This window comes from Haemaphysalis longicornis, unplaced genomic scaffold (genome assembly GCF_048455015.1).
Source record: "Haemaphysalis longicornis isolate Haplotype H1 unplaced genomic scaffold, Haemaphysalis longicornis Haplotype H1 scaffold_8, whole genome shotgun sequence".
NCBI classification, from domain to species: domain Eukaryota; kingdom Metazoa; phylum Arthropoda; class Arachnida; order Ixodida; family Ixodidae; genus Haemaphysalis; species Haemaphysalis longicornis.
Genome location: NW_027526445.1, coordinates 187,761,614 through 187,777,189, shown reverse-complemented (window position 1 = coordinate 187,777,189; position 15,576 = coordinate 187,761,614). Strand labels below are relative to the sequence as shown.

General features: G+C 48.2%; 1 protein-coding gene across 1 annotated transcript in view; it reads left to right on the top strand.

Annotated features, from left to right (window-relative positions):
• Nucleotides 1-15,576, top strand: part of LOC144148626 (uncharacterized) — a 39,574-nt gene that overhangs the window by 7,521 nt on the left and 16,477 nt on the right. The window contains exons 3-5 of the mRNA XM_077680138.1: nt 139-260; nt 11,185-11,305; nt 13,234-13,407. Of these exons, the coding sequence (XP_077536264.1) occupies nt 139-260; nt 11,185-11,305; nt 13,234-13,407 (417 nt within the window). The remainder of the gene's footprint in view (nt 1-138; nt 261-11,184; nt 11,306-13,233; nt 13,408-15,576) is intronic.

Here is a 15,576-nt window from a genome sequence, read left to right as displayed (position 1 = left end):
GTGTGGTAGTGAAGCCGACTTTAAAAGCGCTCTGTGTGTATCAGTGTGGTGTAGGCCTATGCACCCTCTGACAATTACCAATAGGGTACTTGTAAGAATTTTCTCATTTTCTGCGATATTTCTGCTCGTCCCATGCAGGAACTGAAAAACATTCAAGGCGGCGATGGGAAGCGCAGGACCGTCATAGCCATAGGCTTGACCGACTACAGCGCACGGGACGCATGGGCCACGTACCGAATCCTCTTCAAGCAGGCAGTCGAGTAAGTTCGTAGTACGACCGGCTTTATATATAGCGACCTCCCCATAGCAGCCCGGGACAACGGGAGCCAGCGTGCCGAAAAATTACGTCGTATTGACGGCTCGCTCGTCTGGTGGCACTAAATTTAATCCCCGGCTTATAACACAGAGACAACAACCATCGGCAAAGCACAGGGAGGCCAAGCGAGTGGGAATGCAGGCAGAGGAAATAACTTTGAAGTGGAATTGGTTAGCGGTTCAAAAAGCTGGAAGTACAAAAATTTGTGCAGCAATAACATAAACGAGAAAGTGACGGATGGGTCTCAAAGATACGGGCAAAGGATAAAGGCGCGCCGAGAAAGTTATGAAACCATGTATAGGAATTAAACAAGAAGACCGAAAACGTACAACCTCATGTCATAAACGGTGATAGTTGTGGGATTCTGCATTTCACACACTATTTATCCCCACCCCGCAGCCATCCATGCTCAGCAAAACATGCCTTGCGAGCGCCGGCTGCGGACGGGTTCGTTGTTTTCGGAGATAGACAAAGCCAGGAGTCGACAATGGCGAAACACCAATGGCAGCGTTTATTGCAACGTGCTAATCAAATATACCGCGTACAGACTAATCGTAGGCCATAACGGTAATATTGGGAGCGGGTATTAAACAACGCTAGAGGTCGAGATGGTTCGACTCACCGATGGCATACCGGAGCAGCGGGATGCCGTGCGTGCACATGCAAGCGTGGGTGCAGTCTCCGAGCTCGCCCGGAAGCGTCCCTTTGTGGAGCGTTCCCCCATTCCAGACCAGCACGCCGAAACGTCTCCACGCAACCGTATCCCCAAGGCAAGATGCCGTCCTCTCGTCATGCTACATCCCACCACACCTCGCTGAACGGTGGCGCTAGTGCGTAGGAAGAACTGCTTCTCGGGTAAGGCAGAAGGGAAAAAGGTCCACTTCACCCCGGCTACAACAAACCCTATGGTTGTTGGCGCGCTCATGTTACGCGAGCGAGGCGCAGTGTGCAACACCGGCCGCAATGCAAAGCAAGACAGAAAGTCAGGTACTAAAATGGAAGACGTGGTACTTATCATTCGCTCAATCACACAAGAGAAGTTCACAAGAACGGAAAAAGGACTAAAGCATTTGCAGGGTGGGGACACAGAGGTGCGTACCGATAGAGGCAAAGCTGGAGAAACTAAACTGGAAAAAAGCAGATGAAAATGTTCCTGGTAATACGACAACAGCTTCGGATGAAACGGCTATACGGCTGGTCGACCTACTGGGACCTAAAAGCACAGCACAACTGATTCGAGCAATAGAAAAAGGGATAAAAGCTAACCAAGTACTGGACAATTCGCAAAAGTGCAGGATGAAGCTGGTTTATAAAGGTAAAGGGGACAGGGCTGGTGCCTACTCGTATACAGGCCTATTACAGGCACCTCAGAGGCATACAGGCTGGCAATGCAAGCCATAAAAGGGGAACTGCAAGCGTGGATACAAGGGGAATGACATTCTGGGAGAACCACGAAATATATTCAGACGAAGCAGGCGCTTAGATGACATTTTATTTGTCCTAACCCAATGCATAGAGGTGTCAATGGCTCAAAAGCGACCACAATGGATATAATTGCTGAATAGAAAGGGAGCCTACGACATTGTAGATAGAGAACCTCTATGGAGGCTACTTTAGCGGGAGTAATTACTCCAGGACTTTATACAGCTGCTGCAGGGAATTTACAACGAGAGCGAGGTGGAAAATACCTGGGAAGACCTAAATTGTGCACCTAACCGGTAGTCAAAAATAGTGGTTTAAAGCAGGGTTATCCTGTGTCTTCATTGCTGCTCATGCTGTACATGGCAGGACAACAAAGAAAGCTTGAAGACAGTAAATTAGGTTTTCATCTATGTTATAGTCAGAAAGGACAGGAAATGGAACAATATATCCCGGTACTGATATCTGCAGATAGGGAAAAGTGTCTGCAACAGCTCACAGATATATTCGGCGAAAAAGCCACTGAACTGTAGTTAGGGTTCAACACAGCAAAGTCAGGGGTTCTGGTTTTGTATGACGACGCCCGTAACGAATCGGTATTCATTCAACAAGCAGCAATAGCGTGGGTAACGGAATACAAATATCTGGGTATAAGGATAAACGAATGTGAGGCGTTTCTAAAAACTCGTGAGGAGCATTTAAGAATGAAATGCAAAAGAAACGCCTCAGTCATGAAGCAAAGACCCCTGCGGGGATATAACAGATATAAAGTAGTGAGAGGAATCAGGATAGGAGTAGTGGTACCAGCACTCACCTTTTCAAACGCAGTAGTGTGTGCCAAATCAGAGATTCCCTCAGGGATAAAAGTAAATCAGAGGGCGGTAGGTCGATTGGCGTTAGGAGCGTAGAATGAAACAACAATTGAGGCAGTGCAGGGAGACATGGGATGGGCCTCCTTAAATTTCAAGTGAGAGAAGCAGAGTGCAAAATATGTTTCGAAGACTGACATATTGATGACCAGACATGGCCGACCAGAGCATTCCGGCATCTTTGCATAAAAAGTGTGGACACACGGTGTGCAAAAAGAACGAGAACGCCAAGGACAAAGTTTATGAAACGTGGAAGCACAGGGTAAACGACCAAGCTAATAAAAGAATGAAGTGAAAGAATTAGAGACAATGACCTGAAAAAAAAAGATGGAAACGAAAATTGTCCTTATATATCTACAAAATTGGGAAGCGGTTGATGGCGAGGGAAAAGTTCATTGATAATACCAAAGGAAGTGCATTGCTTTTAATGCTCGGGTGGGTTGCCTGCGGGCAAAAAACGCTTATCCGCGAGCCGGTGCAGGAAGGACTGTGCGCAGGTTGCGGCTGGGAGCCAGAAAAAAAATGTGACATATTGCAGCGGAGTGCCAAGGTATCCATCCAGTTCTTGGTGAGGGAGACATCCGGCTTACGGAATGCATTGGCTTTAATGTTAACAAATAATGAATTGGGCAACAGTAGAGGTTAGTAAAAGAAAGGTGGGAAAAGAACAGAGAAGAATGTGAAAAAGACATAGAAAGAACTCACACTAACACAAAAATTCCGTTAGGAGTTTTTTTTTTTTTGGCGAGATGATTGTACAGGGCGTTGCAATTAAGTTCGCGATGTAACACCACCCCTTTACAAAGGAGAAGCCGCTAAGTATCATCATCATCATCGCCAGCTTCGCTTCGCTTCCTGTGCGACCAGCGATCATTTGTGTAAAATGCAGCGACCGCATCAGTAAATAGCAAGTGTACTGATCAGGGGTACTATTCCAGAAAGCCCGCGATTGAGCGGAACTTAGGATACACGAGCTCTAGCGACGCCCACGTAACGTAATGATAATATTTTGAGGTGGAGTTCAAGTGCTTGAATATGCCATTCATGCTATATTCTGATAATTGAGGGGACGTAACCGGTCCAAGGCAGCGCACTCAAGCAGTCGCAACAAGGACATGCCACGTTTTTCTTTTTTCATTTGGTTTTCTCGCTCCACTACTGCACTGGTGACCACTTGTGCAAAAAATTTACACCATCTTCCCGCTAGGGGAACCATGGGGTAGATGCGACGCATCGGGGGTTGCCATTGCGTTTCCGTTATGTTACCAATGTCAGCGTGTGGATTGATGTTGTTGTGTATCCTATTTACGCAGCATTTTCACCCCCCATGCGTCGCATCTGCCCCATGGTTCCCCTCGCGGGAAGATGGTGTAAATTTTTAACCGAGCGCAAGCTGCGCGCTGACCGCGCTGACGCACAGATGGCGCTGCGGTGAGAGTGGCGGAGCGCGCAGCTGCCGCGGCGAGGAGAATGGGGGAGGGATGCGGACTACGCAGCGACAACGACGCGGTAAAAGGCGAGTTAAAGAGATGCGTTGCATCTAAAATATCCATGTATTTTACTTTAGCGCGCTCTTATTCTGTTTATCAGTAATGCGCTACAAAGTTGATTCATGTTTTATTTCAGCAGTTCATGTGATCTTTTTGCTTGAACTTTCCCGTCCTACGAAGCAGTGTCTGCCCATGTCTTCCATTGGTGGCAGACAACACAATCACGTAACTAAGGCCGTCTGGCAAATACAGAAAGTGGGTGATGGAAACGCGCCGCATTCAAAGTAATTGCTGCTCGGTGTTATCGAAACCCTCCGTTGACTTTTCGTTTCGAAATTTGCTGGGGGCGCGTAAGTCTGCTGCCATGATTTCAAGGCGAAACCTTGGCGATACTCAATAACAACTGGTTCAGTGTACTTGTGATACTTACTAATAACTGATATATTGTTGCTGCGATTATTTTAACTGATACATTGCACTTCGTATTCTTTCTCGCTATCATTTCTTTGTCTTTCGGTGTGAATTTTGGCATTACTTCGAGCAGATTCTTTTCTGCTATACCGTGTTTGGTCAGTTTCTTTTCTTTCATTTCGCAGTTAGCTATGCAGCAATATGACTGGCACACACCGCAGCCTCCCTGCAATTGGTATTCTTTGCGGCTGGTGTGCACCTTACCTGCGAAGTTCCATCACGTTCACGAGTCACGCCACGCGCATTATTCTACAACTTATACTTGTACAATTCACAGTTTTGTGAATTTCAAAGCCGGGCCCACTCACTTCTCAAAGCTCCCAATTAAGTCCCTCAGGTGGGACTGTGCCACGAAGAAAGGAATAGCCACAACCGCAGCTTCGCGGGTGGGGTAGCGTCGCAGCTACGAAGTCACTTGCATTTGATGCTCCGGTAACAAATTCCAACATAAAACAATGAACGGAAGTCGCCAGGCCACCGTCAGTCAAATGCTGCCAGTTGTGGGGGTGTCCGGTCAGAACTAAGAGTTCAATCTTGTCCAAACGGTAAGAGCGGCCAAGACGACAAAATTTCTCCATGGCAGCCGTATTTATACACAGTAAAAACACAATCGACGCCAGATGACACATCTTCAACGTCTAAAACGCACACGTCAATGTTGAAACATGCGCATGACACGCTAAATTTGGGCGATTTCTGATACTACGCCCGACGTCCGCACGTAAACAAACTTTGTCACGTTTGACAGAGTCGGGAGGAGGGCCCGCTCCTTTCGCTACAATGGACTCCTCAGCTGACTTGCTTTGGGTTTGCGGCGAGTTGCACTGTAGCCACCCGCAACGAACGTAGCAAACACATTTCTGTTAAAGACCAGAACACCGAGAAAATCGGAGCCGCCCAACACCGCTTTTAGAGGGCGGAACTTTCAAAGGAGGCTGGGGCCAGGGTGAAGTTGTAAAAGGAATAGCTAAGTTACCAGTTTACACAACGGAGTGCATATTACAACTCCATTCTAGACGGCGCTGCACGCGGGGGTCCGCACAAGCCACGCTTTTTCAACGTGAGTGGCCTCAGCTTGGCGCCCTGGGATTTCCAAGCGTGCTCCGCGCGAATAAGCGTTGTCGCTCGAGTTTTATCGGATGCTCTACAATCATTACTTTGTTAACTCGAGCAGCTGAAAACTCGGGCGCGAGCTATCTCGGGCCTTCTGGAACAGCGCTGCAGTACTTATGGTACCTGCCAAGACCGAGAATTTACGGTTCAGTCTGGGCCCACTTAGCTATGCAATCTTCAATGTACGCAAGTAAGCAATGCTGCTACCCGCCGCGGTGGCTCAGTGGCTAAGGCGTTGCGCTGCTGAGCACGAGGTCGCGGGTTCCATTCCCGGCCGCGGCGGCCGCTTCTCTGATGGAGGCGAAAAGCAAAAACGCCCGTGTGTACGAGATTTCGGCGCACGTTAAAGATCCCCAGGTGGTCAAAATTAATCCGGAGCCCTCCACTACGGCGCGCCTCATCGCCTGCGTTGCGTCGGCGCGTTAAACCCTACAATCAATCAATCAGCAATGCTGCTACCATATCTGCCTGCTCGACAAGTATTCTAAATTTCCGAGCATTGCCTTTTGTTTACGCATTAGAAAAAAAGATCGACTGTGCCTTTACATCGCGAGGATTTCTTTTCGCGTGAATCTGGTCTGTGCTTGCGCAGCAGGTCAGCGCTCGTGTATGTCCAGCTTATTTCCGTCTTGCAGCTGTGCTGTATTTCCCCTTATCACGCTTTTTTTATGATAACTGTGCATGCTTCAGCAACACTGCCTCCACAGAAGCTTAAAAGGCCAAACAAGCTGCAGGCAAAACGTCTGTCTTCTTGTGTTATACTTTCGTGTTTCGTGTTATACTCGGGGTACAAAACGCATTAAGCCAATGAAAATGGACCGTGCACCGAGCGCTTCCTTTCTTTTTTTTTTCTTTAAGCACCATAGAAAACTGTGCTGGTTTTTTGGTTCTCGGTGTTTATTTTTAGATAGATCCTATAAAACAGAGTGCTCTGAATGTTTTAAATGCAGAGCATTTCTTAGCCTCGCCTCTTCCTGCGTCGGACGGCGTCCACAGCTCCGCGTCCGCAGCAGGTGCGCCTCTCCTCCTTCCCTCCTCTCTCTCAACAGCAGCTGGCGCGCGCATGCGTCGTAGTCAGCCCGTTCGCTCCGTCGCGGTCTCGGCGTAACAGGTGCGTGATAGCAGCGTGGTGGGGCGTGGAAGGGCGCGCGCTGCTTGCGCATGCGCGCTCTCCCCCCCGTACCGCTCTCCCTCTACTGCGCGCGCTGCAAATATAAAGCGGCTAGCGGTCCCTCCTGCTTCAGTTGCTTCAGTCACTGCGTTGCTCCTTCCTTCCTTGGTTGACGCTCGCTCCCACGTTTACTCGTGTCTGCTACTCCAGCATCACGGAAGAAGCGATGGAAGCAACACTGCCTTCAACCAGTACTGAGGCCTCAATGCTCTGCATTTACTCGTGTTCCCCTCGCGGGAAGGCGCGGGAATTTTTTTGTGTTCTATTCTTTCCGATGTGCTTGCGCTAACCAAAGCGTGAAACGGCATGGGACGTTTTAACAAAGGGTTGACACCTGTGTACGCTTTTTGTGGACGATATCCGGGTGGTTGCCCGTTCGGAGGACTCCGGCCGGATGAGTTCATTTTGCCAATTTAGCAAGGAAGCATATTGCGTTAAAAACTCCTATTTTCCCACACCATCGTACCAGCGGAAGGCGTGCACTTCTCTCGGGGTGAATCGGCAAAACTGAGGGCAATGGACAGGGAAGGGACGGGTGGTCGAACAGTTGCGTATACAACAGAAAAATGGGGCTAATGCAGCGGAAACTGCTGCAGTGGCGTCGGAAAAAAACAACAAAAAGAAGCACGAAATAAGCAATAACAAATTCGGCACGTGGAATCGCCGATCATGGGCAGGTCGCTATCTTTAAGGCCGGTCGTAGTCCCCGCCGTTCGTAGCTGCTGCAACAATGTAAATACAGTCACGCAGAAATTGTCAGCGTAAGCAACGGCCGGGAAAGGTGAATGGCGGATTATATCCCCTTTTTCAGTTAGGTTAGCCATAACCGGTTTGAAAACAAGTTAGTATTATTTGAACGTCGCGTTTCCCTTTCCCTTCAAAATCAACGTTCCACTTTATGGAGGTAAATTAAACAATTGAAGATAGAACTATTACTTAAAAATGCTCACCAGTCCACCCTGTGAAGGTGATTGGAAAGCGAAGATGTAAACGACACCCACAAAGATTACCCATGCGAAATCACTTGAATTCAGACACGTGGCTCTACAAAGAGTGGAACCAGAGACAATTAAGTGAAATGCACATTACCCAACACTTTATTACTTAAAATAGGGTTCCTAAGGGTTCAATGCATCATCCATGAATGGTGGTTGGTTGAGTTGTATTGGTGAAGCGCATCAGTGGAAAGTGCTTCTTTTATAACATGAAGGCAAGCTCAAACCCGATGTTATACTATCTCACTCCTCTTCCGTCTCTGCCGCCACCGACGGAGGCGACGAGATCGGAGACAGACGGAGGAGAATTGAGATGCCGTGTGTTGGTGGTCAGCTTTCTTTAATTTTATTTACTGCTAGCGCATGCGCTAAACGTGCCGTGGGCTGAGCGCACTTCGGCGCGAGAGCTCGCGTGACACTATCTTGACACTATCACTTGGCGATCAGTGAGAACGCAGGGGGTAAACCCTGTAGATGTGCTCGGTGAGTGCACCGTCTGTCTCCCTTGTCTCCTCATGAGCTCGTAGCTCAGCCGGTAAGACAACGGGCTCTCGCTCCGTTTCTCTATTTGTTCAGGTTCGATTCGTGGAGGTGCCAGTAACTTCTTTATTTGTTCGCGGGAGTTTTCTGTTGACACCAACGGTCGCGACGGGACCCTTAATGGGTTAAATGTAAAAAGCTTTGCTTTAAAATAGGTACACTAAGCAGTACCACACCGGAGACATATATACACAAGCAGAGAAAAACACTGAGTGAATAGCTTTTAGTTTTAGCTCTTTATAATAATGATCTGTTGGCGGTATAGTGATGACAAAATTTCAACTTTAGCTCTCCCATTTTGTCAATGCAAGAAGCGCTTTTAACCATGATATCAGTCAAACAACAAGGATTGAGCTCGAATTCTATGTGGCGGCGCGTGGTTTCTAAATATAATCCGGATTAATCGAGAAGGCAGGAAGTTCGAATCAACAACGTGAGAAAGAATGAGACCTGTTCTACGTCCTACTCCTCCCTGGGTAATTGGGAAAATACTGCCGCTTTCATTTGAACGCCGTGACTCGCATCGCGAATAACCGTCACGAGAAATTTTTATTGAGGACTAATTTTGTTGCGATTTAGGCCCACTCAGTCGTCTCTGCCATAAAAAAAATGCCATTGCTCGGTTCATTCAAGAGTGACTGTCTTGAAAATCGTCGTGGCGTGGGCACTAAAACCAGCATCACTTCGCTTCACGGCACCGCATTCGTAGCTGCAACGCCAATGGCATCACGGTTGCCTGTAAGGCCTGTACGTGAAGCCGTCGGTCGCGGACAAGCACTGCAGTTGAGCATGGCGGCATTGAATAAAAAATGCATGCCAATCCACCCCGTGGAGGTGGTTGGAAAGCGAAGCTGTACACGACACCCACAACAATTATCCATGCGACATCACTTGAATTTACACACGTCGCTCTACAAAGAGTGATACCAAAGACTAGCGAAATGCACTAAACCACGCCCTTTATTACTTCAAAGAGACATTCTTTGCTAAGGTTAAATCAATGCATGATTCATGAACGAAGGGAGGTTCTGTTGTACCGGTGAAGCACCTGGCGTGAGGAAACACTTTTTTATGTAAAATTAAAGGTAGCTCCGGTGTTAACCGATCACACTTCTTCTCCGTGTCTGCCGCCGCCTACGGAGAAGACAAGATCGGCGACAGATGGAGGAGAAGTGAGACGCCGTGCGTTGGTGTGACCTTCCCTTAGTTTTTAACTCCTAGCGCATACCATGGCGCGCAAATGGCCACTACACGTGCCGTGGGCGGAGCGCACAGAGGCGCGAGAGGCTGCGTAACGATATCACGTGGTATTCAGCGAGAACGCAGGGTGTAAACCCGCAGATGTGCTCGGTAAGTGCACCGTCTGTCTCCCCGGTCACCACGTGGGCTCGTAGCTCAATCGGTAAAACAACGGGCTCTTGCTCCGTTTCTCCGTTCTCCGTTCGTACCAGGTTCGATTCCTGTTGGTGCCAGGGACTTCGTTTATTTGTTCCTGGAGTGTCGTGTTGACGCCAACGGCCACGACAGAATCCTTGGTGGGTAAAGGTGTACACTTCGCTTTGAATACGTCTGACAAAATAAGGTATACCTCCGCTGTAGAAAATAGTCAAACTGGCAATTTGACTACTTTATATACGAGCTTCTTTCCGAGAGCGATGAAACATGAAAATCTGTTATAAGACGCCACACTAAGGACGTTATCTATAAATGACGTTTTTGAGATTGTATAGAGCCCAAAAGTAGGCGCCTGGTGACTTGGCCAAATGTCAACAAGGTCATCCCCTGTGCTTCTATGTTGCAGTTGTTTTCCTTTTTAATGAATATTTGAATAAGTCGTTAGTGTAGCGAGGAATTAACAGCTTATATGCTGTGGATACGTCACATGTGGCTCTTGCCAAGCGCAGTTTGTGTTTTGGTGCAGTGTGTGTAACCACTACTAATTCCTGGATCATTCATTCCGGACATGCATCTACCATCAGAAAGAAAAAAAGATATACAGCTCAAATGCTCGAAGAATGCGGTGTTTCATCCTAGTCGCAAGATGAGCGAGCAGATGCGAATATTTTAGTGCTTAGCACTTTGCGCCCGCCCCTGTAGTTTGACCGTGCCGTTGGCCTCGTTACCGAGAGAACGGTGGGACACCGAAGACAAAAAAACGTATGCGGAAAGTGTGGCCAAAGTGTGAGCAGGAGGTCGGTGGGCTGAGGCGGCGCGAGAAGCTCTTCCGAAAGTACGAGGGAAGCACTATGCCAAGGCCGCGTAAGACAGGACTGTGAAAACCGCCCTCGCCGTATAGTGGCGCCAGAGAAAGGAAACGCAAAACCAGGTATCTATGCAAGCAAGCGTCTTGTTCTTTCAAGTTCACGAAAAGCACAGAAGCCGTGCGCGCACTGCGTGCTGCATGTATATCAGTCCTTCAGGTCCTTCGTCGTCGTCCTCGTTACGTGGCTCATACGAACCACGTGACATTTGCGCGGGAGATTGAAACGCGCTTTACGACATGCTCGGCAGCGGCAGCGCACTGCTAGACAAAGGCAGTGTAGCGCGCGCCGCCGTGCGTTCGCTGGCGCCATCGCTTGAGACGCAGCACATATGCGCCTTGACTGAGAAGGAGGCTGTTCGCGCTGTGCACAAGTTTTGCATCAATGAGTACCGTAATCGTCACCGATTTTTAAACTTAAGAAGGTTCCTTTAGGTGGAGAGAGATTGCCGATGAATAATTAAACCACGCCACGCCAAAAGCAACGCACAGAAGCGAGAGCTGATGCCTCATTCCCGTCCATTTTTCTTCTCAATGCAGCACCATCAAGGCGGACACTGTGATCGCCATCAGCTCGACGGGCTTCCGCCAATCCCCGGCAAAATGCCGAGCGGCACCGCCCACGGCGACCACTTCACCGTACTACTCCTTCCCCTCCTTAGTGAGTATCCCTCAAAACCGCTAAGTACTGACTATATACCGCCTACCTTACCTTGCTCCGCACTGTCGTAGGTAAAAAGATGTTGCTAAAAGTTAACGAAACAAAAACACGGGAATAAATGGCAACCTGATCAGTGAAACTGACCGCGGCAGCTTGAGCATTGATAACAGCATTTTTTTTTATTAGGATAGCCTTTCTTAGGCTATCCTATCGTCATGTGAAAATTTGTCTGTCTGTCGGTCTGTCTGCCTGTTAGTCGGTCTGTCCGTCTGTCCCGGGGGGAGGGGGGATCAGAGACCAACCCCCCCCCCCCCCCCCTAGCGATGAGCACACCTGCCCCCACCCCCTTTAAAGAGGGTTTACCAGCGCCATTGCACGTTGAGGGTTGTTTTAATTTGCCTCCCCCTTTATAATGAAATTTTATTGTGGCTTCAAACTTACTGCATAATGGTTGACGCGGATGTACACTGGTTATTTTCATACTTTTGACTTATTCCTTCAAGTTCTCACCATAACAGGATAAGCGCATGAGAAGTACCACCCTCTATTGCGCTTATCGTGCTAAAAAAGTCTTGCAGCTGCTTTTATCGGTGCACGCATTCATCGATAAGAACTTTCTTCGATTCTTGAATGAAATTCTGGATTCTTCGATAAAAATTCTTGCAGGTCTTTTTATCGATGTGCGCAATTATTTGGGCATGGCCTGATATATATGCATGTGTATGTTGTTATCCTTTGAATAGATGTTAGTTAATAGTGAGCGCCTGTGTTCATCCTTCTTTCCCAGTCGCCGTTCTGTTAGCACTGTTCAAAGAATGCAACCATACCAACTAGCTCGACTTTCACTACTGTTATTTGAAGTGTTTCGTGCTCCCGCTGCCGGGCAAAGAGGCCAAATCGCTCCCTTGAAAAGAACTTGTTGCTCGGGGTAAAGACTGGACAACACGGTTTTACCACTAAAATAAGCGAACACTTGAAAAGCGACAGAACAAGCGATTCCGAAAAGCGACGGGGTCGTCTTTTGCCTCTCGCCTTTCACGTGTTCGTGAGTTTTAGCACTGAAACCCTGCCATCAAGTCAATACCGTGTGTACTGAAGTGTCTTTTACCACAAATCCAGTTTTCCGGCCCTAGGATTTTGTTGCCATGAGAGCTTATTGCATCTGAGTTCCGCTGTGACAGGTGTTTGATCAGAAACATTATAAGGGCTGTCAACTTTCTAAGTTAATAGCCTTTCTTAGGCTACTTGAACGTGGAAATTTTAGTATGTCTACATGCCAATCTTTTTATCGTTCTGTCTGTCTGTCTTTCTCGCGATTCAGCCGCCTGGCCAAAGTTAAACAGATGCTGCATATTAGGTTTATTTATCCACAGCCAAAGTTAAACGCGCAAGTCCCGTGGCAGTGTTCATACTTGTCAACGTTGTTAAGCCGAAAAAATGTTACGCATAACTGAGGCGAGACTGATACAAAAGTGACATTCGCAGTGTTTTCTTTATGAATAATACGCGGATGATTGATTTATTAAAAAATACGTCCAGAAAAATAAAAAAGTGCCCGCCCGCGGTTTCCCTAGTTTCCGCGTTCAGCTTGGAACGCACGTAGAGTAAACATCGCGCCTCGATTCACGCGCGTCTCCGCCGTATGGCAGCACTGGCATCGAGGCTTTCAGCGTGGAGCAGTGGAAAGCGGTAAATGTACCTTGACTTCATCAAACCGCTGTCGTGTTTATCTTGGGGAGGAGCGAGACGGAAGAGATCATTAGAGCAGAGCGGGAAAGAGAAGGGTGGCATTTACATGACAGGGGCGGCGATGACTATCGTCTTTGAGCGCCATTTGCAACGAAGTGAGCAGATACACGGCCAATTTGTTCGTTAAATTCCTTTCCACTGCCCTAACTCACCCATGTGCGTACGGTCGGCGTGTGCAGGAGCGCCACGGGGAGCTGGTGAAGCCGAGTTTCCAGTACAACAACACCGGAGCTTTCGTGGGCCTCTCTATGGAGATGGCCACTTTGACCTACATGTTGGACCAGGAGGCCCAAAAGCCACACCAGATCGAGTACGCAAAGTGTACCAGCAGTGGCTTGACTAGCGCGGAAATTGTGAGTCCCCCCTCAACTTAGGATCATATCTGCCTGGAGCTGGAACGTTATAGTATAAATGTGAACAGTGTTTTCGGATTAAGACTTGCTGCTGAGCCCTGAAACCTTGTTAGAGTTCATTTTGTTTACTCTTAAATCGTTGACTGCAGTCGTCTAGCCGTTTCGGGAACCGAATGCGAGCAATTTTCGTCGGTGAGTGTTACGACCACTCATTGCCCAGGCCTTATGCATTACTGAGACGCAGACACTGTTCGTGCGGCAGTATCCTAAAAAACAATTGTGTCGTGTGACCGTGCACCACAATTCCTCTGCTCCCTGAAGAGGGAGGTAAGTAACCGGATTTTTCTTAGGCGAAGGTTTCAAGTGCCTCATTAGTGGAAAAACCGTGGTTACTGTTTCGGTAAAGTAAATGACCGCTGCTGTATGGAGTAAACAAATGCAAAACCTGCACATACAAGATCCCAAAAGATTCGAGCTGGTATCTTCATTGTAGCGGGACGATGCGCTATCCCGGTAATATCTCGGCATGTTGCCAGCGGTGGAACAAGAGTTATTTCAGTTGTGGTTGTACGTGTTTTTTTCATCGTGGAACATACCGACTTGGTAATAGGCCAGAAATCGGGGGCTTTGAGAAGCTAATGCAGGCGTTACACAAAATTCGGAGAAACTGTGACATGTAAACGTGAAATTTGTAGAATAGTGCGCGTCGCGTGACACCTGAACTAAACGCCACGAGCGCGTCAAAAGAGGAGAGCCGGTTTAAGTCATTCGCGCCAAAAGACGAAAAAAAAACTATAGCGATGGTAGACACGGAAAACTTTGAACCCAGTACCACACAGTGTGAAATCTGATGAAACACCGGAGCTGGGCATCTCTTATGTCGGCTTCAGTGGCGCAGGCAGAATTTTGCAATGGGCGGGAAGGACGCTTAAAAGATTTAGCCCAGCTAACCCTGGATATGAAAAGCAAAAGCTTGGTTTAGTGTGGTTGAGTCTTGGTTTCGCTTCATTAACCTTTGATGTAGCTGCACCACGGCTCAAAGCTGTTCGGTCCCGTGCAACGGACGCTGAATGAGGCCCGGACTCGCTTTCATTCTCGGCGAACGTGGCGTTTCTCTTTCACGGCTAACGTGGCGCAAGATGGGTCACATCGCCCGAGATGCCCCAGCGGCGCATGCGTGAAAGGCTGCGGGTGTGGTCGGCTGTCGATCAGCTGAGCGGCCGCTCCGCTGCCGCCGTGACGGGAGCGGCCTTCGATGTGAGCAGAACGACTTAAAATGGGGCCTTGTGCGCAGCGCCGAAGAGCGGGCCCGGCGAATCACGAGATGCGGTTCGAGGGGTGTGTCGCCGGGGGTGTGTCTTCGGTAAAAAGGTTAACTTCCGCATCCTCCGTGAAACCGCTGAAAGAAAGTAGTAAAGCACTGCTTTAAAAAGAAAAAAAAAACGGCTCGGTTTGATTCAGCCTTGAAAATTACCCCGTCCGTAAAATTTCAGGGGAGGGGAAGGGGGGTGGGAAGAGGGGCCTGGTTTCCTCGAACGCCCCCGCCATGGGTATGTCAGTGGCCGGCTCGAACGTGAGCGGGCGCTTGACCGAGAATGACATCGCCGGCGCCGCGTAAATTCCATGGTTCGTGCGAAGGAATCGGCGGGTAAAGGTCATTCCGCTGCAGCTTGGCGCAAGCGAGGAAACACGCGTTTTCCCAGCTTACAGTAAAATTGAGTCGAGCCGCGAGTTTCAAGATGACACGTAGAAGACAATAATCAATAACTTTATTATGGTTTGCTTAATAATATGAGGCGCGCAAGTACTCATTGAATATGCAATAGCTGTGAAGAATTTACCATACCATTGTGAACAACTAATGGAATGGTTTGAAAACAACGTGATAGGGATTAACAAAACTAAAACACAACTTGTATGTTTTCACAATCCTCTCAAACCTACCCCCCAAGAAATACCAATCTTCCTACACAAGTCGTCTTGTAATAATTGCAGTTGTTCTCCGGTTCATTATGTCTCGACTGCTAAGTACTTGGGAATATTTTTCGATTCTGACATGTTATGGAACAGCCAGTTGGTCTACACTTGTTCCCATCTTCGTAAAATTGCCTGTTTGTTATTTTCAATGCACTTAATATGTCCGGTTTCACTCCGTAAACAGATCGTGCA